We start from the raw sequence: 21,990 nt of genomic DNA on the forward strand, positions 1-21,990 counted from the left end.
CACATCCCAGAGGGAAGGGAGAAGTTAGACTCTGCTTTTCGAAGGGAACAGTGTTGAAGAATTTGCAGACATATTTAAATGTTTCCATCAAGGCTGAGCACGAAGGGTGGAACTGTCCCAGCCCATGACAGGTGTGGGATACAGTCTAGGGAGAAGACAACATGCACTTTCCAATAAATTCCATGGCAGCTACAGGACTCAAGTTAGACACCAACAGGGCTGGAGTTCAGAAGAGACAGAAGGGAGACTGTTTAAGTGCAGAACAGGTCATTTTCAGGTAAAGCTGTATTTAATACCCGCTCAGTCACTTACTGGCTGCGCACCCTTGGGAATTGTACTTGGCTCTTCCGTGCCCCTATTTTCTCGTTATGCCATGACATAAAAATAGTGTAGCTTCTTCAGAGCATTAGTGTAGGATTAAATAAAACAGCGTGTGGATGTACTGAGATGGCCTCGGGAAGACGGGGGACGACCATGACCTTGGACTACCTGAATGGCCAACTGACACATTTCCCCTGGGTCACATGGACAAGGACCCAATGACCAGCCGCAGGGTGACCTCGCTATTTGTAACCGTGTGGCGTCCATCACTTATTTACCCACATCTGTTTTTTTCCAAGGTCAATTTCTTCATCTTCCTGAAAATTGTCAAGCTTCTCATTTCTAAGCTCAAAGCCCATCAAATGTGCTTCAGAGATTATAAGTTCAGGTGAGTGGTCTGCGGTCGGCATCCCACGGGCCAAGATTGTTTTTGACCCCTTCGGGCTCTTCTGGTTAATGAGCTGCATCAGCATGTCTGTCCCCTAAGACAGGAGTACTAAGAAGGGAATCTCTGAAAAAGTTGTCCTGGGGTCATGTGGGGCTTTTGTCCCTGGTGAGGACCTTCTGGCCCCATGGAAATGAAGGGGGCAGTCAGGAAACTTAAATCGCCCCAGAGCAGGAAACTTAAAATGCCCCTAAAAATGGATGGTTGAGCCACTTGGTTGAGCCAGAGGAGTGGTTCTGAACCTAAGGATTTTAGTCCACATCGCAGGCCAAAGGCAGAGATGTGAGCGAGGGTGGGTGGAGCTCTGTTTCTCTCTCACTGACACTAAAACCGGGCCTGACTCAGGTGTCCTGGAAAGGTAGTTTTTCCCTTTATCTAACAAACATTTCATGAACAACTACCATGCGCCTGGCACTGTGCTTGGAACAAAAGGAAGATACTATGTGGACCCTGTCTGCAAGGAGCACACAGCCCAACTCCCCAAAACTAGTATTTTTGGTGTGGGTGCATGTCCGGAGGGCTGATGCTGGCCACGGCCCCAGATCCTCTGAGTGACCTTGGGCCAGTCACTTGGCCTCTTAGGCCTGATTTCTGGGTGTGTAAAATGGGAATGGCACAGGAGACCCATCTCTTGCTTGTTAGGAAGACCAAAGAAGTTCGTAGATGTGGGTTCTTAGTCTAATCGAATGTGGCACGTGGTCTTTGCCCAGGATCCAGACCCCAAATCCCATCTACCCCAAACCCTTCTTCCAGGAGGTCCCAAAGGATAAACACGCATGGTTCAGCACTGGCAAATATATGCTATAATTGGCCCAAATATTTTGCAAACACCCGTATCCCCAAGGCACTTGGGCTGGCTTGGACAGCACAGAACCACGCCGACTTTCTTGGTGCCTCTGGTGGAGAGTCTAAGTGGCTCAAAGCTTCTCTGGCCCTTCTCCCAAGGCTCAGGCTCTAACTACTCTCTGAGAGTGGAGGTCCAAAACCATGGTCAATGCTGCTCCCATCGTGGGTCCGTTCAGGGGACACTGGGGCATCTGGGAAACCTCACAGAGGACGGCACTCCCAGGAGACAGAAACAGGGAGCAGACAAATCCTAACACACCACTTTCCATGCAGACTGAGGGCCTGCACCCTGCTGTTTTCTGCTCCCAAAGCCCACCATGTCTCACCGGGGCTTTCCTCATGCTCCAGACCCACAGCGCCCCCTATAGAGCGTCCCATTCTGGCGGCTTGTAAGCGTCACGTGACAGCCGGCCCAAAGCCCGGACTCCTGAGACCCTCCCCTGGTATTCAGACTCAGTAGGTATGGAAATGAGCCCCACCACATGGGCTTCCAGATGTCCCCCCAAGAGATTCTGATACACGGTCAGAGGGCAGGACCACTGGGTCAGATGCTTTCGTGAATTAACGCATGGAATTTTCTGGTTGGGCCATGGCAGCTGTGTGTCTAAGCAGCGTCAGTATCCCCTTTTGCAAGATCTCCTTTGGAGTTATCCAAGATTGTGGTTTCCAAACTTTTCTGATCATGCATCTTTTTCCATAAAGAAATTCTTTTTTTTTTTTAAAGATTTTATTTATTTATTCGACAGAGATAGAGACAGCCAGCGAGAGAGGGAACACAAGCAGGGGGAGTGGGAGAGGAAGAAGCAGGCTCATAGTGGAGGAGCCTGATGTGGGGCTCGATCCCAGAACGCCGGGATCACGCCCTGAGCCGAAGGCAGACACTTCACAACTACGCCACCCAGGCGCCCCTCCATAAAGAAATTCTGAGCACGCCCCTTACCATATAGACACGTGGTCTGTTGAACTGACAGAGCTATAGTACAAAATACAACAAAGAATAGAAGATTATAAGGGATAGATTAAAAATTAACACATAGGGCTTCGATTATCTTTCCTTATTATGTTTTCTTCTAACGCTAAATGGATTGTTTTGCATAGCCCCGAACTGTGCATACCCGACTAGGAGCCAGTCATCTAGGGAAGCATAAATCAAGATACTGGGGAGACCCTCGTGGCTAAGCAGTGTTTCAGGACAGCTGTTTTGGGGGGAGAAGGAATAACTTTCTGATATATACAACCTGTCTGGAAAGTTTTTTTCCCTTCCCCCACCCTTGTTCTAGGATAAAGCTTGAAAAGAGGAACCTGGGTGCATGGCCCACCTTGAGGCCTCCCAGGGTAAGACACCTTACCTCAGCGAGTTTGCCACCACCTGGGGGCTGAGCTGGGGACCTATCAGTGTTCCCGAGTGGCTGAGACTTTGGAGGGCTGACTAATGCCAGCTGAACTCACAAGAGACTGATGTATAAACCAGACTATACAATTGTCCATTCTTAGAGGCTGGGAAAGGCGGGGGTGGGGCGAGGTTTCCTTCTGGTGCCTGCACTCCTAGCACACTTGACAACAAATAATCCAGAAACTCAAAGCAGTTTCCAGAATGTTGCTGGTGATCACGTCCTCAATGCAGAGCGGTCGGTTCAAAGAATCACTGGCCGTGAAAAACCACCACTGGCCTGCGGTGCCACCTGCCTGGTAAAAGCAGGCTTCATCCCCCAGGGTCCCCACGAAGAGGGCTGCTTCTTTGTGATTTTCCCCACCATTTTGGTGGGCCATCTGCTTTCTGTTTACTTACCCTTTCTCTGTGCAGAATACAGTACAATTGATTAGCTTATGCTCATTAAGGAGCAAAAAAGGAGGGCCCTGTCTCTCAGGACACACCAGGCCACCTTATTTTATTGCCTGGGCTGGCGAATCCTACAGCGTCGATGAGTGCATTGGCCCATTTTTTCTCTGCGAGCAGTGCTAACGTCCTCATTTCTATGTTCCGTCACCCCCGTGGGTCACCCCCACCCCCCAGCTCCCACGGCCCTCTTCCACCTCCCTGTCCCCCTCCAGGTCTATTTTCCTTTGTCACCCCCTGCCAGAGTGAGGAGGAAGGGGCGACGGGGGCCGGTGCATTTTGTCCAAACTCTGGTAGAAATAGGCCTGCCTGCACCTCGCCCAGATTTTGAGAACGTTCAGAATGTAGCTCTCAAGATTTGGCCCCCTTCCAGGAGTATATTTTAGGAAAGTTTAACTTAAATATATCTAGGTCTTGCCAAAAAGGCAAGTTGCTAGGGGCTGGAGAACCTTCTGTAGCCCTAGGCTTGTCCCTGGGCTTCTGTTCCATCGGAGAAGAGGTGGCTGTCCCCCTGGAGGACCGGTCTTAACGTTCCATGTGGTGTGTGGGGCCGAGCTCTTGCTGAAAATTTACAAAGGAGAATCATTTCTTAACCCGCTGAGCCCCAGAGCCCTTTCCGAAAAGCCTTTCTGGTGGGCAACCAAAAACAAAAGATGTCACAAAAGGCAGTAAAATGGAGCAAAGTCCTTGAGGTGTTAAGCAGCCTGAGAGCAAAGATGGGCTTTTTAAAAAGTAGTGATGGCTAAATACTATTGATCATTCATCAAGTATCAGATTCCCTTATCTCAGCCCTTACCACCTGTGATGTAATCTTTAAAACGACACTGTCCATTGTATTGTTATTATTAATAATTTTTTTATTGTTTCAACATCTCGTAGCATATTAGTAACAGTATAATCCTCATTTCTACAGACGAGAGGTTAAATAAGTTGCCCAGAGCCCCACGGCGAGTAGCTGGTGGCGCTGGGATTTGAACCCAGGCCCAGACACTGTCCCTGCATTCTGCTGCCTTTGACCGCAGCGCCTTCCCTCCCACTGCGCCTGGCTCTTGCTCCGTAAATATTTGTTGCATCGCTGGATGACTGCAATAAACCAAACAATTTAAATAAACAAATGACCATAGATGAAAATAAGCATAAATAGAGTTCAGAAGAGTAAACGGCCATAGATATTTATGGATTTTCCATCTGAATAGGGACACGCATGGTGCGGTGTCTAAGGAGAAGTTAGAATGAGATCAGGAGTGGGGAATCCCTTCACAGCCATCCGGGGAGCTGGCCGTTTCGAAAATGGCCCAAAGCTTCTTAAAAAGAGGGTCATTCTTCAAAAAATCATCCCATACTACGTGTGGGATTCTGGCGCATGAAAAGGACATTAGTGGGAAAATCGGTGAAATGTGAGTGGAATTGAGTAGAGTCATTTGTCACGTGCCCACATCGGCTTCTTAGGCTTGACAAGTGTACCGTGGTTATCCAAGATTCAACATTAAGGGAAACGGAGGAAACTCTCTGTACTCTCTTTGCTACGTTTCTACAGATCTAAAAATTTCCCCAAATAAAGAGCTTATTCAAAACACATCATGTCATAGCATGGCCCCAAGAATAAGTCGATGGTAAGATGTGGCTCTGCGTGTAAGTACGTACGTGTCACTGAAACCCACATAAACCAGAGCAAGGGTTGCAAACTCGGCTACTCGCAGGGGCCAAGCAAGGAACGCAAGGTGAGGGCTCTTTGTTTCCTTGTTAACATTACACTTGAATGGCTCTCACCGATGCACGATCCATACGAAACGCTTTCTCTTGCACACGGTTAAACCTCCGTGAGGACACCGCCCATGAGCCGCTGACGTTCCTACCTCTTTAATTCCATGGGGTTCGGTGCGGGGAGAGACTTCTCCAAGTCTGGCCCTTTAAGACAAGTGACTCGGGCTGAAAAGTCATTAGGGATTAAACTCTTTTTTTTTCCCCAATGTGTATATACAAGACAGTAGCTTTGTTTGTGCCCTGGATATGAGTCACTTTTGCTAATGTAGGTAGTTTTAAATTAAGAACCAGCTCAATAGTAAAACCGCAGTCGTTCCCAAATGTGGCTGCTTATCAGAATCCCATGGGGGAATTCCTTAAAAATTCGCATTCCCAGGACCCAGTGGCCAGAGGTTTTGACTCAGGAAGTTAACACTGGGGCCAAGGAAGCTTGCTACCTATATCTATTTATTATCTTTCTATCATCTTTTATCTATCTATCCATCTATTCATCTATCCTTCTGTCTATCATCTACCCATCCATCCATCTGTCCCTCCATCCACCCATCCATTTACCCATTTATCCATCTATCTCTCCATCTACCCATCCATCCATCCATCCATCCATCCACCCATCCATTTACCCATTTATCCATCTATCTCTCCATCTACCCATCCATCCATCCATCCACCCATCCATTTACCCATTTATCCATCCATCCATCATCCATCCATCCATTTATCCATTTAACCAGCTGTCTATCCTCTATCTCTCCATCCATCCATACATACATCTATCCCTCCATCCACCCAACCATTTATCCATTTCTTCATCTGTCTCTCCCTGTATCCATCCATCCATCCATCTATCATCTCTCCATCCATCCATCCATCTGTCCCTCCATCCACCCATCCATTTACCCATTTATCCATCTATCTCTCCATCTACCCATCCATCCATCATCCATCCATCCATCCATCCATCCATTTATCCATTTAACCAGCTGTCTATCCTCTATCTCTCCATCCATACATACATACATCTATCCCTCCATCCACCCAACCATTTATCCATTTCTTCATCTGTCTCTCCCTGTATCCATTCATCCATCCATCTATCATCTCTCCATCCATCCATCCATCTCTCCATCTATCTTTCCATCTCTCCATCTATGTATCTATTTATCTATCTGTCTATCATCTATCCATCTGTTTAAGTTCCTTAAGGAATTCCAATGGTAAACCATGTTTGGGAACCACTGGTATGCGATATGGAATGTTTGGGCCCCAGCTGTGCACTTTGCATGTGGGTGGTACAAAGGAATGTTTGTCTTTTCGATGTCGAGTGTACACAACAGCGAGCTTCCACACAGCACTTGCTACGAGGAGGATCAGTTTCTCATTTCCTGCGGCCCTTGCCGTCTTGGGGCTCAGGGGTGGCCTGGGAGCTGACAGTCAAGCTCTGCGTGGAGTCTGCAGGGTGTGAGTGTGAAGTCGCAAGCCTCCCTTCCAGACCTGGATTTGTCACTCAGTGACTGTGTGACCCCGGACACGTCATTTGCTTTCCCTTCTCAGGTTCAGTAAAGCACTGACATTGGAAGTCCTGAATAGAGAAGGAGGTAGAGGCACCTGCCAGCCACGTAATAGGAAATCTGTCAAACCTGGTTGGGGTGTAGTGTCCCAGGGTGACAGCCGTCCATGGGGAAATCAAGCCATCAGTCAAAACATTAAGATCTAGAGGCGTTTCATAATCTACATAGGAGAATTCATCCATCCATTCGTTCATTTACTCATTCATTCATTCACTCACTTCATGTTTTCCAAGCATCTGCCATGAGTCAGGTGTAAGGGTGCACCTGTAAGCAAGACCACACTGGCCATTAAGGCATCCGATGTGTAGCCAAGGAGACAAACTGGAAGATGGACTATTTATCAGGATGATAAGAGCTACGATAAAGTCACGCACAGAAGAGCGGGAAACATGGCCCATTCCCAACGTGACCCTCATGAGTTTTTCGGTTGTCATTTGCAGGTTGGCAAAGTCAACCCTGGTCCTCATTCCTCTGTTGGGTGTTCACGAGATTGTCTTCTCTTTCATCACTGATGACCAAGTGGAAGGATTTTCAAAACTCATACGACTCTTCATTCAGTTGACTCTGAGCTCCTTCCACGTAAGTAAGCATCTGAACCAGGATTCCTTGGCTTTGAAGAAAACCAAACGCCCTTGACCCAGACAGGCTGAGAATCGAGAAAGCCCTCAGATGGAAACAAAGTTGTCGTGTCAGCGGGCTCTACAGCATGAGGGTCTTTGGCATGAAGAGGGCGTGTAGACCAAAAGTGTTGCCTTGATCCTGCCAGCATGACAGAGTGACTGAGAAGGGGAAAGTGCTCTGTTTCCTGGGCTATAATAGCTGGTGTGACTCACAATCGTATTAAGCGTGAGTGTCAACACGAAGCCTTTTATTATGTGCCTATTTTTGCCACGTTCTCTGCAGGGCATCGTGCACAATGAACATTGTCTGTGCTTCAGGGGACATACTCAGAGCACAATACAACTCGGGAGGAACTAGTGAGTCGAGGCCAGGAGGCTCTCGAGGCTTGCCGGTTGTGTTAAGATGTGTCAGAGGGAGCCGTGGTTCTTTTACCTGGGTATTCTGGTTATCCATCCCTTAAACTGTTTTCCATGACCTAGTAGCTTACGACGACAGTAATTTGTATTATTTCTCATTATTCTGGGCACCAGAAATCCAGGTGGGCGTAGTAAGGATGGCTCACCTCTGCTCCACGCAACGCCCGCTGGGGCTGGAACTTCCAAGATGCTTCGCCACTCTCATGTCTGGTGCCTGAGCTGTGAAGGCTCACATGGCCGGGGCTGGCTGGAGTGGATTTATTTGGGTCAGATTTCTGGGCCTTCACTTCTCACTGCCTGCTATATCCCTCAGCTCCACACAGTCTTAGGGCTTCTCTCTCCCTGCAGGCTCTTCCTCTGTCTAGCAGGGCAGTTGAACTTCTCACATGGCAGTTCAGAGCTCCCAAGAGCACAAAAGCAGGAGCGTCTGGGCCTTCGAAATGCCTAGGCCTGAAACTCACACAGTGACACTTCTGTTGCAGTCTACAATTTAAAGCAAATCCCAGGGGCGCCTGGGTGGCTCAGGTGGTTAAGCATCTGACTCTCGATTTCAGCTCAGGTCATGCTCTCAGGGTTGTGAGATGGAGCCCCAGGTCGGGCTCCGTGCTGAGTGTAGAGCCTGCTTGAGATTCTGTCTCCCTCTCTCTGCCCCCCGACTCACATGCACTCCCCCCCCCAAAAAAAATTAAAGCAAATCTCAGACCCAGCCTGGACTGAAGGGGAGGAGACCACACAAGGGCATCAATACTGAAAAGCATGGCTCAGTAGCAAAGGCCACAAAGGCAAGAGACCACCGCACACAGTGCCAGCCGCAGAGGCCCCCCGTACAGTGGCAACCTTGGGGCCAAGCACCTTAAAATGCAAGTATAAAGTAGGGCTTATGGAATGGAGGAGACAGCCACTTGGCAAATCCCCTCCCCCAAAAGCAGCAGTAAAATTGCACAAAATTGTCAACAGCAACCACTTGAGGGCCCTGGAAACCAGCCAAAAGCATACAAAAGGTTGAGAAGAGTTTATTGAAGAAAAATTATTAAATCTGAGTAAGAACAGCGGGGTCTGTTGGTTCAGCCTGGAGTGCACCTGTCTTCCAACCTCTTCTCCATCAGTGAGGAAATTCTAGTGAAAACGAGCAGCTTCACTGCAAAAAGGGGCTGACTCGATGTAGATCAAAGAGCAGGAAAAGCCCACACCCCCGGCCTCCGTCAGATACAGTAGTGATCTCAGTGGCAAAGGATCAGAAATGAACATGTCACGGCCTGAGACGGTGATCGTAGCTGGGATGAGAAACAGCCTGGCGAGCTAGCCAGAAATTTAACAGGGGGCTTTGAGGAAGGAGACACCTGTCATGGGCCTTGATCAGCTCCTGCCTATCTCTCTGGGGGGCTGGAGGCTTGTGGACACGTGCAAGGTTGCACACACACCCAGGAGACACAGGAGGTGGAAAGTAAAAAGCCACAGGAGACTGATAACGTGGCTAAACTTGGAATGAGTCCCCCAGGCCACACACAGATCCATTGTCAGAGTGTGGAAGTCTTACTGGTTTAAGGTGGTTGAGCACAACTTCTGACCAGTCATTGACTAATCGTCAAGCTATTATAAACAGGGCAGGAAATGAGACTTACACACAAAACCAAAATTTTTGAAATGAGCACAGACATCAGTGGCTGTGCACTACAGGGGAGAAAAATTTCACAGAACTAGTGGCCCAGGCAAACTACTAAACAAACACCAGCAACCACCCAGGGAGTGGGGAGTAGGGAATCAGATCCTGAAACTTCCAGTTTTGAACAAAAAAGTTTATGAGACATGCAAAGAAACAGAAAACTGTGACCCAAACTCAGGAAAAAGAAAAGCAGTCACTAGAAACTCTCTGAGAGGTCTCTTGGCAGACAAAGAATTTCAAAGAAGCTATTACAAATGTGTTCCAGAGTGCCTGGCTGGCTCGGTCCGTGGAGCGTGCGACTCCCGATCTCAGGGTTGTGAAATCAAGCCCCACGTTGGGTGTAGAGATTACTTAAAAATAAAATCCTTAAAAATATATGGTCAGAAGATGGAAGGAAACCACGTTTTAGGAATTAAAGATCGGTATGATGACAAAGATTCATCAATTAGGAAATCTCAATGCAGAGAGAGAAATGATAAAATAAGAATGAATCTGGAAACATTCTGGATTTGTATAGTACAATAATGGAAATGAAGAGTGCCTGGGTGGCTCAGTCATTTAAGCATCTGTCTTTGGCTCAGGTCATGATCCCAGGGTCCTGGGATTGAGCCCCACATTGGACTCCCTGCTCAGCATGGAGTTTGCGTCTCCCTCTGTCTCTGCTGCCATTCCCCCTGCTTGTGTGCACTCTCTCTCTCTCTCTCTCAAATAAATAACATAAAATATTTTAAAAAAGAAATGAAGATTTCACTTAAGAAGCTTGATATCAGAATCAGGTGGCAGAAGAAAAAGTCAGTTCACTTGAAGATAGGTTGGTTGAAATGATCCAATTTGAGAAATAGGGAAAAAAAGGGATAAAGAAAATAAAAAAGTTTCAGAGACCCGTGGAGCACCGTTGAACATACCAGCATACACAAGGGAGCCCCAGAAGGACAAGAGAGAAAAAAAGGGGCAGAAAAGTCATTTGGAGAAATAATGGTTGTGAACTTCCTAAAGGTGATGAAAAACCTTGATCTGTGAATCCAGAAAGTTCGGTGAATCCCAAAGAAGATAAAACCAGGAGATTCCTACCTAAAAATGTTATAGTCAAACTGTAGGAAGCCAAACACAAAGAGAAAACTCTTGAAAGGAACAAGAGAAAAATGACTCATTACACACCGGGACCAACGATACAAGTGGCACCTGACTGTAACCAGAAACAGCAGAGGTCCCAACGTAGTGATACGACATAATCAAAATGTGGAAAGAAAAACAATTCAACCAAGGATTCTATATTCGGCAAAACTATGTTTCAAGATGAAGGTAAAATTTTAAAAAATACTCAGATAAACAAAGACTGAATTTGTTAATAGCAAACCCTCCTTATGAGAAATATCAAAAGAAGTCCTTCAGGCTAGACGAAAACGTCACCAGTCAGTAGCTCAAATCCACAGGAGGAAATGAAATGCATTAGAAAATATAAAAACACCGGTGAATGCGAAAGACTATAAATATACATTATTTTCTCTTCTCTTCTTTTAACTGTCTTTAAAGACATTAGATTGTACCAAATAATTATTATAAGCTATATTCTTGCCATAAACTATATTATAAAGATCTAATATATTACGGTAATGACAGGAAGGAGGGAATGAGGCTACAGTGAAACAAGGCTTCTATATTTTGCCAGAATTATATTAGTATTAATATGATACGTTAAGATACATGCTATTATCTCTGGAAAACACACTAAGAAAATAACTATAAAAACCCCCCAAAACAAAAAACAGTCGTCCGAATACCAGCAGAGGCATTAAAATGAAACACTAGAAAACATCTGTTTCCCCCCAAATGCTTTTGATCTCTTAGAACCCTCACATTGTCACTGTAAGGGAGAAATTATCCTACCACTTTAGTGCCTTGCCGGTGCCAGTAGTTATCAGAGATGAGGTTTCTTCATGGAGGCTAAGCCACTGCTGGGAAGCCTCAGGGCTTCTCCAACCAGGAGACGCCACTGTCTCCATATTAGACTCTTAAAGCTACTGTCACCAGGCAGAGCCAGGCTCTGACAGCGTAGGGACAGACTGGAGAGGATGTGCCTGCCCCCCCCCCCCCGCACGCTCCCCAAAGGCTTTGGCTCCCCAAAGCCCAGGTCACGTGGTTTGGGCACGTGCACGATGGCTCCTTTTCCCTTCTGTTGGAGCTCAGTTGTGCGTGGCTCTGAGCTGAGACACAGGGCCCATTGCTGGCCTTTTTTTTTTCCCCATTATGAAACCATGTCTAATGTATTTCAATATTTGGGGGAATTTCAGTGGCGAAGCTTTAATAGTTGGGGTTTCCTGTGTTGTTTGGTGTTTGTCTTCTTTAAAAGGTAATCCCAAATTAGAAATATCAAGAATGAAACAAGAACTGATAGCTATTATGTCAGCAGGATTTGATGGCCTTTCTTCCTCTGAGGGCTTGATTGGTCATGTGAGCCTTGGTCAGCTGATCTCACACACCCAAGGCCCTCTGAGGACCAGATGCTCATGGAGAGCAATGGGACAGATTTTGAGGAAGAATCGTCCTATCAGGGCGCCTGGGTGGCTCGGTCAGTTAAGCACCGAGCCTTTGGCTCGGGTCATGATCTCAGGGTCCTGCTCAGCGGGGATCCTGCTTCTCCCTCTCCCTTTGCCTCCTCCCCCTGCTTGTGCTCTCTCTCTCTCTCTCTCTCTAATAAATAAATAAAATCTTTTTAAAAAAGAAAAGAAAAAGAATCAGCCCATCAGACTTCCTTTGGCAAGGGAGCTTATTTCGGTCTTTCCACTGATTGCTATGTGACAACTTACCCCCAAAGCAGGAACCATGTTGTTATCTTTAATGATTCTATAAGCTGGGCCACCTGGTCTCAGCAGGGCGATCCTTTTGATACATGCAGTGTTCGAATGGGGCTGCAAACATCCGAAAGCTCGGTTGGGCTGGAACATCCCAAAGGACCCATTCACATGACTGGACATTGACCCAAGCTGTTGGCTGGGGCTCGGCTGAGGCTCTCAATCACTGAGTCTCGGTTCTCCTCCACATGGCCTCTCCATCTACCTTGGGCATCTCATAGCCTGGCAGCTGGACTCTCAGAGCATCCCCAGAACAAATGTTCTAAGAGCTAGAATCTTCCCACGCTCTTAAGGCATAGGCTCGGAAGTTCCAGAATGTCACTTCCACCATGTTATTCTGGTAGGAGGAGTCACATGGTCATTGTGGATTCAAGGGGAGGGAAAACAAGGTCCACCGTTTCACGTGAGGAGTAGCATATGCCTACAGGGAGGGGAGAGACCCTTGGGGTCCCCTCTGGAGACTCACCACGCTGGATCCTTTGGACCTGCAGCTAGAGCTCTGCCCACCACCATGCACCACCGAGGAACGTGAGGACCAGGGTTTGCTCTGCAGACTGAGCCAGGAAATACACTGCCAGAGCCTGTGCATGGACAGAGGCCTCCCACCTTCTGAGTACCCCTGCCCTGCTCCCCTTCATCCCACCAGGCAGAGGTGAGAGCGTGCGTGGGCGGATATGTGGGAGCACATCCGGTGAGTCATATCTTTGTGCATCAGCCCGGATTGGCGCGGACCCAGCAGCTGCCTCCTTGCTGCCGGGACGCTCCTTCACTCTTCCAAGTGCTTATGTCTTAGAGAATTTCACCATCAGGGGATCCTTGGACAGACTGCCAAGTGGTAGTGACATAGGAAGTGAGAGCCGTCTATTCTGTGGGACCCTCCCTTCACACGTGCTTCATCTAGAATCGGAGTTAACCGGACTCCAGCAGGCTCCTAAAACAGTGAATCAAGAACCCAAAGAATTGAATGACACGTTTGTGATGTGGAATCCTATTTTAGCCAACTCATGCGTGAGGGATCGGACACGTGAAAGCAACCCCTTCTAATATATGCCCGGAGGCAAATATAACCCACCCTGCCAACCGTACAGGGCGGCTGGGACCCTCCAATGAGACTGTGTGCGTGACAGTGATAAACTGGTACCGCCGTGCCCCTGTTCAGGAGCTATCACCATGGAATAAAGGATGCACAAGAGAAAGAAAATCCCACACTGGTGGACGGAGTCCGAACGTGGGACCGATGTTGGGATAGCCAGCTTGCAAGATCCCTAGCTTCCATTAGGAAGAGCACAGGAATTTTCCCCCAGGGCAACGTGCTACAAGTCCTTCACAATTTCAGCTCCTTTCCCGGTACCAAACCTCCCTTATTAGCCACAGGGGGTGAGAGAAACATGATCAAGAGAGATGGGAGAGTCAGCCGGCACTGTGACCTTGACTCTTCAGCTGGAAATGTGTCCATTCCTTGTGAATCCTGGCATTTTACGAGGTTCTTCCCATAGACACTCAAGTACTTGGGTCCTGCACATGTGTGGAGCTCCAGGACCTCAGACACATAGCCCCGGTGCCACAGATACCCACGTACGGGGGAGGCCGTGGCATGCAGGTTAGCGCAGCTGGGTATCACATCAAGAAGCGTAGGAGTCAAGAAACGCTGGAAGACCAACATTGGCTAGAACAGCTTTGATTCCAGACTCCCGGCAGTTAAACAGAGCATCCAGAAACATCTTCCCACGTCAAGAAGAGTATCCCTCTACTGAAACTTCCCCAACACAGGTGCTTTGTAAATGGAAATGGATAAAGACACCAGCCTTGCTGGGGCAGGGGTGGGGAGGGACAGCTAAGAACTCAAGTTGACCGATAACAACGATGTAATTCTGGGGCAGCGAAGAATATAATCAGAGAGCTCACAGTTCACAGTGACTGGAGAGGCTTCCAAAAATTGAGTGGTCGGGAAAGCCCTCTCTTCTAGGGGATATCTGACCTAAGACCTGAATTTTGAGAAGCCAAATTAGGCAGAGATTTGAGGGAAGAATGGTCCAGAAGACAGAAAGTGAGAAGGGAGCTCAGTAAGCAATGAGTTGGGCTAGTTAGTCTCCAATATGGCCCCCAAGGATCTTCGCCTCCTGGCATTTGTGGCCCCGCGGAGTCCCAGCTGACACGGAATAGGGTTGACCTGTGTGACCGCTAAGGTCTTGTGGACGTGAAGGTGTGTGGCTTTTGAGGCCAGGTCATCAAGGGGTTGTAGCTTCCACCGGGCTCCCTTGGGTCTACCCACTCCGGCGAAGCCAGCTCCCGAGTCACCAGGACGCTCACGCAGCTCTGTGGGGGAGACTGAGGCCTCCTACCACCAACCAGCACCAACATGGCAGGCATGTGAGCCATCTTGGAAGCAAGTCAGGCCCTCAGAACACTGACGTTCCAGCCAACATCTTGTCCACAACCTGAAGATGACCCAGAGCCAACATACCCAGCTAAGCCACCGTTGGATTCGTGGCCCCGAGAAAGTGTGAGAGATGGCAAATCTTGACTGTTTCGATCCACTGAGTTTATACAGCAGCAGGTAACTAGCACATCAGCTCGAGATGCTGGCGGAAGCCAGAAGGCCGGTGGGGCTGGAATAGAGTGGCTGAGGGCAGGCAGGGCACAGGATGAAGTCAGCAAGGCAGACACAGAGCCCAGGTCCCCCTAGTGCCTTCTGTGGTTGGGGGATTTTTACTTTAATCTACGTATGGTGAAGAGCCACAGGCATGAAATGCTCTATCTTCAAAAGAAATGCTCTGACGAGAGAAGGGGTTATTTATTATCTAGCATAAATGAAAATTTCACGATCAGGTGTGGCTGGATCCAGGTACCCAAACAAGGTTGGAAATCTGTCTCTTACTGTCTCCAGCCTCCTCTTTTCTCTCTGTTGGCTTTGTCCTCAGACAGGCTCTCTCCCTGCAGCTGGGAAGACGCCCGTGTGTATCTCCAGGCTTACTTTGATTACAAAGCTGGCAAACCCAGAGAAGAGAGCGCAACCCTTCCTCCATTCCCAGGGAAAAGAACTCACATTGGCCCTGCTGGGGTCCTGTGCCCAGCTGGGCTGGTTATGGTGCTGATGGGCATCCTAGAACATGGGGACCATGACTGACAGCCCTGCTAATAGCCCAGGGGGTAGGGCAGGGTCCGTTCCCAAAAGGAAAGGATGCAATTCAGGCAAAAATCTAGCCAGTGCTCACTACGGACAAGTAGAAATGGGACTGTGGTCTTGTACAATATTTGGATAATTGAATGAAGAATATAGGGTCTTTGGGATTTAATCAGCATTAACATACAAACATCTAAGCAAACACTTGGGCACATATGGGTAGTGGGGGTCAAAGTCAGAAGAGAGCCCAGTGAAATCCAAGTTAACGTAACTGGTAGGACGGACTCTAGTTGGCCCCAGCAATGTAGTTGTCTGTCTCCCTTGGGGGCTGCTAGGACGGGGCGGGCCTTTGCCCTTTCCAGGCCACTCCCAGACACATCTTGTCCTGAGTCACACCTCACGCCACCTCCTCCTTTTCTTGCAGGGATTACTCATGGCCTTGCAGTATTGCTTTGCCAACGGAGAGGTACGTCTCCGGAGCTGCCATCCGGGTCCCGGTGAGGCTGGGGCTGGCATCCAGCTGCCCCCGGAGGTTTCTGGTTCTGTGATGGGGGGAAGGGTGCAGCGAGCAGCATGCACTGGGAGCACCCGGTAGGGAGAGCAGGAGGCAGCCCAGACGGCCCAGAGAAGCTGTCAGGACGTGTGAAAGAGCCTCCGAACCCAACCCTGTCCCCGGGGAGCATTAAGTGTGACGGAGGGAACCTGCTTGAACTTTGGAGTCCAAAACTCTGGATTCTGGCCGGGCCTCACCCACTTAGCAGGTCTGAGTCCATCGGGTTACTGTAGCTCTTTGGGCCTCGGTTTCCTTATCTGTAAAATGGCAATAATAGCCCTCGCTGCCGTATAGTGTGGCCCTGGCCTTGCTGGGCTCCTGGTAAAGGCCCGATACCTGCTAACTATGGTGACTTCCATTATTATTATTATTATTATTATTATTATTATTATTATTATTATTATTTTATTATTATTACTGCTACTACTACTACCAGTTCTCTGCTCCCCTGGAAAGAGGCTTGAAAGGGAGAGGGCAGGTGGCTTCCTCCAGCCCCCTTTCGACCCACTAGAATGTAAGTTTCTGGACAGCAAAGCCCTCTTCCCTCCTGCTCACTGCTGCTGCCTCTGTCTTCCCTTGGGGGTGCGGGGGGGCTTGTCCACCAGGCAGGTGTCGTATGGCCCCTCCACACTGTAGTCCTTTCTAGAAGATGGTATCTCCACATTTTGTCTCCTTGCCCCACTGTCCTGCTCAGTGGCCACGCACGTAGGCTTGCTCGCTTCTCTCTCTGCTCGTCTCCCCCAGTTAGACGGTACGTTTCCCGCTGGCCGCGCCCAGGAGCCACGCAGCAAGTGATTGTCCAGGGGACACACGCAGGGCCACGTGACTCCAGCCCAATAACCCGCCCTCTTCTCCCTCCGCAGGTGAAGGCGGAGCTACGGAAGCACTGGGTTCGCTTCCTGCTCGCCCGCCACTCGGGCTGCAGGGCCTGGGTCCTGGAGAAGAACTTCCGATTCCTGGGGAAATGCCCCAAGAAGCTGTCCCAGGCAGACGGCGCGGGGACGCTGCAGAAGCTGCAGCCCGTGGCCGGCGGCGATGCGCCCCTCCTGCACCTGTCAGAGCACGGCCTCGGGGGGCGGGGCGCCCGGCCCCCGCGGGGACACGCAGCCTGGCCCCGGGGCAGGGGCAGCATCGTGTCCGAGAGCAGCGAGGGGGACTTCACCCTGACCCACACCATGGAGGAGATTCTCGAAGAGAGCGAGATCTAGGCTGGAGGCCCACCGGCCTGGCTCTGCTCCCCCCGGGGACGGCGCAGAGTCACCGGTCTCCCCACGCACCACCCCCACCTTGGCACGAAGTTCACGCCCACGTCTCTCATGCTCCAGACCCTGCGTGGACGGTGCTCTGGAGGCCGAGCAGGGCCCTGGGGGATTCGGATCAGGCTCCGTGACTGAAACAATACAGCGGGGGGCCGAAGGAAAACCACAGAAGGAACATTCCAGGGACGCACGCCTTAACGCCCAGGAGTGTCGCTTTTAGAGTGTCCAAAATGCATGTGTACGCGGGCGGGTACGTTGCCATGGGACTAGACACTGCCTTACATTAGCGGGAGGGACGGGGGGGGGGAGGGGGGGGACTCGTCAAGTCGGGTTGCCAGATTTAGCAGTTAAAATACATAATGCTCAGATTTGCATTGCAGATTCGTGAATAATCTCATCGTGTAAGTATTTCCCGTGGGGTAGACACCATCCGTAATTCAAATTAAATTGCACACTCGGTCCAGAGAACTTCACCTGGCAACTCCATTGTCAAAGACACTCCACTTCCGGGGGGGCGGGGGCGAGAGTGAGGCAGGTGAGGAATACAGTTTGGATACAAGATTTAAGACAGCACCGGAAAAAAAAAAAAAAAAACCCACTGTCAAGATAAGTAATATTTTAACACATTTTAAAAACTAAAATCCACAAGCTCCAGATAGGTCCTTTCTAAAGATAACTTACCAGAACAGGGCCAGGATGAGGGTTAGACAAGAGAGGTCAGCTCGTGCAAATGCAGACTGATCCCGACTTCCTTGAAAACGCTGATAGTCCTCCCATCATGGACTTCTGGGCACGAATTTCTATTTTTCAACGATTGCACCAAAATATTATTTATCTTGGTGATGGCGTGTTTTGGCCCTCTCCCCACCCGGAGTCCCGGCTCCGCTTTCCAAAAGGAGAACTGGAGCGGAGGCACGAGGCAGGTGCGTAACAAAGCAAAGGTTTATTTCTTGGTGTCCGGAGCGTCCACAGTTCAATCGTTAAAGCACGCATCCGTCTCATTTCTCCTTGCTGTCAATGTCCCTGCCTTTGCTGGTCAGGTCCGTTAGCTGCTGGAGATCTAGGGTCTTGCTGTGTTCCCAGTCTGCACCCAGCAAAGCGGGGTCAGAGCAGGTGCTCGGCACACACACCACGACGACACAGGACTGAGATGTCATTGGGTGCATCAGATGCTGTCTGGGGTCCGTTACCCAGGACCCTGGCCTCGAATAGGGGAGGGAATTTCCCCCCCCCAAAGCATGTCAACATATCCTCCCCGCTTGTCACTCCATAAATGGGGTGGCATACACACACACACACACACACACACACACCCGCTTGCTCTTGTCTTGCTAAAGATTAAAGTAACAAGTTTATTTGATTTGGTTTGTATCGGGTTGATTCTTCGACACGTGTTTCGCACTGGAGCTAAAAGTGTCTAGTGCCCTGGAGAATCGGGTGCCCTGTTCCTGGACAGGATTGGAAGAAAGGGCTGTGGCATCGAGCCTCCTCGGGGACCGAGAGTGGGCAGAGGGGTAGGGGACAGAGGCCAGAGGTCAAAAGGGCAGGAGGCAAGTGTCTCCTCTCATCTCAACCACCCCCTACATCATTCACTCTGCTTGTTGCTTTGAAGATCTGGCCTCGTGGGTCTCAATCCTGGCACGACAATCACCTGAGGAACTTTCTAGAAACACTGAGGGCGAGTCCTGAGCCAGAGATTCTGGTGGACTTGGTCTGAATGAGCCTGGGCATAGGTATTTTTAGAAATTCTTGAATGGTTTTGTTCTTTTTTTTTTTTTCTTACTGTGGTTAAGTATATATAACACAAAATTTCCATTTTAACCACTTTGAAATGTACAGTTCAGTGGCATCGAGTGTGTTCACACTGTTGTCCAACTGTCTCCGGAACTTTCTCACCTTCCCAAACTAAAACTCTGTCCCCATTAAACACGAACCCGCCATGTCCCCACCCCAGCCCCCCGGCCGCCACCGTTGTACTTCCTGTCTCGGCATGTGACCACTCCAGGTACCTTACATAAGAGGAATCACCCCGTATTTGTCTTTTTGTGACTGGCTTATCTCCCTCAGCACAGCCCTCTCAAGATTCATCCATGTTGTAGCACGTACTAGAATTTTCTTCCTTTCTACGGCAGAATAATATTCCATTGTACGGATAACATTTTCAGTCCATTCATCAGTTGATGGACACTTGGGTTGCTTCCCCATTTTAGCTACTGTGAATAATGCCACTGTGAACATGGGTGTGCAAAGGATTCTGTTTGAGTCCCTGTTTTCAGTTCTATGGGTAGACGTCTAGGAGGAGAACGGCTGAGTCATACGGTCCTTTTGTTTAACATTGTGAGGGACCACCCAGCTGTTCCCCACAGCAGCTGTGCCATTTTGTATTCCTACCAACAAGGCACAAGGGTTCCAATTCATCCACGTCCTTGCCAACACTTACTTTCTACTTTTTTGATCATCGCCATCCTAATGGGTATGACGTGGTAGCTAGGGTAGTTTTGATTTGCGTCTCTTTGGTAACTAGAGATATCGAGACCTTTTCATGTGACTATTGACCATTGGCCTATCTTCTCTGGAAAAATGTGTATTCAAGCCCTTATTTTTTAAAATCAGGCTGTGCGGGTTTGAATTGTTGAATTGTTGAATTTCTTTGTTTATTCTGGATTTTAATCCCTTATCGGATATATAATTGGCAAATACTTCCTTCCATTGCATAAGTCGTCTCCTCACTCTCTTGATGGTGTCCCTTGATAGACAAGAGCTTTCGGTCACGATGAGGTCCAGTTTATCCGTTTATTTTCTTCTGTTGCCTGTGTTTGGGGGGCCATAGCCTGGTTTTAATATGTGACCAAGGTTGAAGACATCGGACAAGGTTTCAAGGTGAGCAAAAGGAGGCCACAGAGGACGTCTAAAAGAGCTGTTGCCAGGAGACGGTGACAAGAGCCGTTTCCGTGACACATGCCACTCCCCGTGGCCCAAACCATATATTTTAACCCAGACAGCTCGCCAGCAGCCCAGCGCATAGCTCAGCACATCAGGAGTACCGTAGCCTCAGTTGTGGTGAGAATGTGGTGTGTGGTGTAGCAATGGCACCTGGCATTGACGGACTTCCTGGTGAATCTTAGTTGGACACACCTCCTAGGGATGCTAAGACATGCCCGAGGGGCACTGCACAAGAGGCTGGAGCCTGTGAGAGCAGTTGGGATTACTGCTCTTGAAGAGACCCATTTCTGCCCTTGAGCTTACACATTTGTGAGGAAGCAGAAATTCAAACGGGAAGTGACGTCTCCCAAGGCCCCTAGAGTGGACATCTGTTTTTTCAATCTATTCCTCTTATACTAATAGGACCCAAACTTTCCTCTTGGGCACCACATATCTCGGCAGTCCCAGTTCAGGACGTTTGAGCTGTCTCAACTCCACCCCCAGCCCCAAGGTTGGGCACAAAAATCTGCTCAGCCAATCTGAGCAGGACCTCCCCCTGGCACCAGATACTGGGTCAGGGGTGGGCGTATCACCAACAAGAGCCAATGAGAGATGACGGTTCTGGGACTTGGGCTGAGACTCTCAACAGAAAGCTTTTTTTTTTTTTCTTTTTTGCTGATATTGGAACCATGAAGAAGTAAGCCTGCACCTGCTGGTGGCCATCTTGCCAGAAGTAGAAAAGCCTGCCTGAGAATGGAGCCACCACGGCAGAGAGCAGGACCAGGAGGTGGGGAGAAGCCCTGAGATGTTGTTGGAGCCCCTGGATGCAGCCAGACCTAAAGCTAGTGCTACTCCTGGGATTTCAGTGGCATGAGTCCATAAATTATCCTATCTGTGCCACAGCAATCTGTGTTGGGTCTTCTGTCCCTTGGATCCGGAAAAGTCTTGATGACATGGCTCAACACCACCTCCCCCTCCTTCTCTTCTCTTTGGTCTACTGGGATTTTGCAACACTTCTGGATTCTCTCAGCATCTTCCCACAGAGTACCCTAGAGCTGCACGGGACCCAGCCCGAGTGGCCCTGTCACCCCAAGCTAACAGAAGACGTGCTAGTTATGTGAGCATGGCTGAGCTCTCCCCTGGCTCAAGTCCAGCGGCCCCTTTTTGCCTCTCATTGAACCGTAGACCAACAAGGTCATCACGTAGCGTCTCTGCTTTAAACTCAAGCCAGCGGGGAGGAGGGAGGGGGATCACCCCCCAATGCTCACAAATGGAGACTCCCCTGCCTTGCGGGGTTGCACACAGCTCAGTCAAGTGTCTGGGACCCCCATATATTTTTCCGACCTCATTTTGGAACTTAAGGCCGGAGAGTAGATGGGCCTTCACAACAAGGAGTACAAGGATATTCAGAGCCCGCTGGTGGAGTTCCAAGGTGTTCCAGGCCCTGGAGCTCTGACAAGGTGGTATATAGGCCATGGGCAGCCCTGGCCAGCCTTTGCTCATTAGCTGGTTGACCCTGGGCAAGCTGCTTGCTGTCTCTGTGCTTCCTTTTCCTCTCTCTAAAATGAGGGCCCCCCACCTCTCTCACTATATCACACCTGAACTTGTCATTATCCCCTGAAACCAGGGACTGTCCCTGAGTTTCCCATCTCAGTAGATGGCATCGCTATTCACCCAGCACCCAGGCCACACATCTGGCTGCCATCCCTGCTCCTCCGTCCTCCCCCCCCCAGTCATTCAGGAGGATGTTACCTCCTGAGTGTCTCCAGAGCGGTCCCACTCTCTCCCATCTGCCC

General features: G+C 49.4%; 1 protein-coding gene across 1 annotated transcript in view; it reads left to right on the forward strand.

The window, feature by feature from the left end:
• Nucleotides 1-17,544, forward strand: part of GLP2R (glucagon like peptide 2 receptor) — a 52,053-nt gene extending 34,509 nt beyond the window's left edge. Inside the window, exons 11-14 of the mRNA XM_087867747.1 lie at nt 621-709; nt 7,225-7,363; nt 15,885-15,926; nt 16,877-17,544. Coding sequence (XP_087723873.1) covers nt 621-709; nt 7,225-7,363; nt 15,885-15,926; nt 16,877-17,221 — 615 coding nt within the window. The 3' untranslated portion in view covers nt 17,222-17,544. The remainder of the gene's footprint in view (nt 1-620; nt 710-7,224; nt 7,364-15,884; nt 15,927-16,876) is intronic.
• The last annotated feature ends 4,446 nt before the right edge of the window (nt 17,545-21,990 follow it).

Source organism: Ursus americanus, chromosome 14, assembly GCF_024610735.1.
Source record: "Ursus americanus isolate L20-20 chromosome 14, mUrsAme1.1.p, whole genome shotgun sequence".
In the NCBI taxonomy this organism is placed as follows: Eukaryota; Metazoa; Chordata; class Mammalia; order Carnivora; family Ursidae; genus Ursus; species Ursus americanus.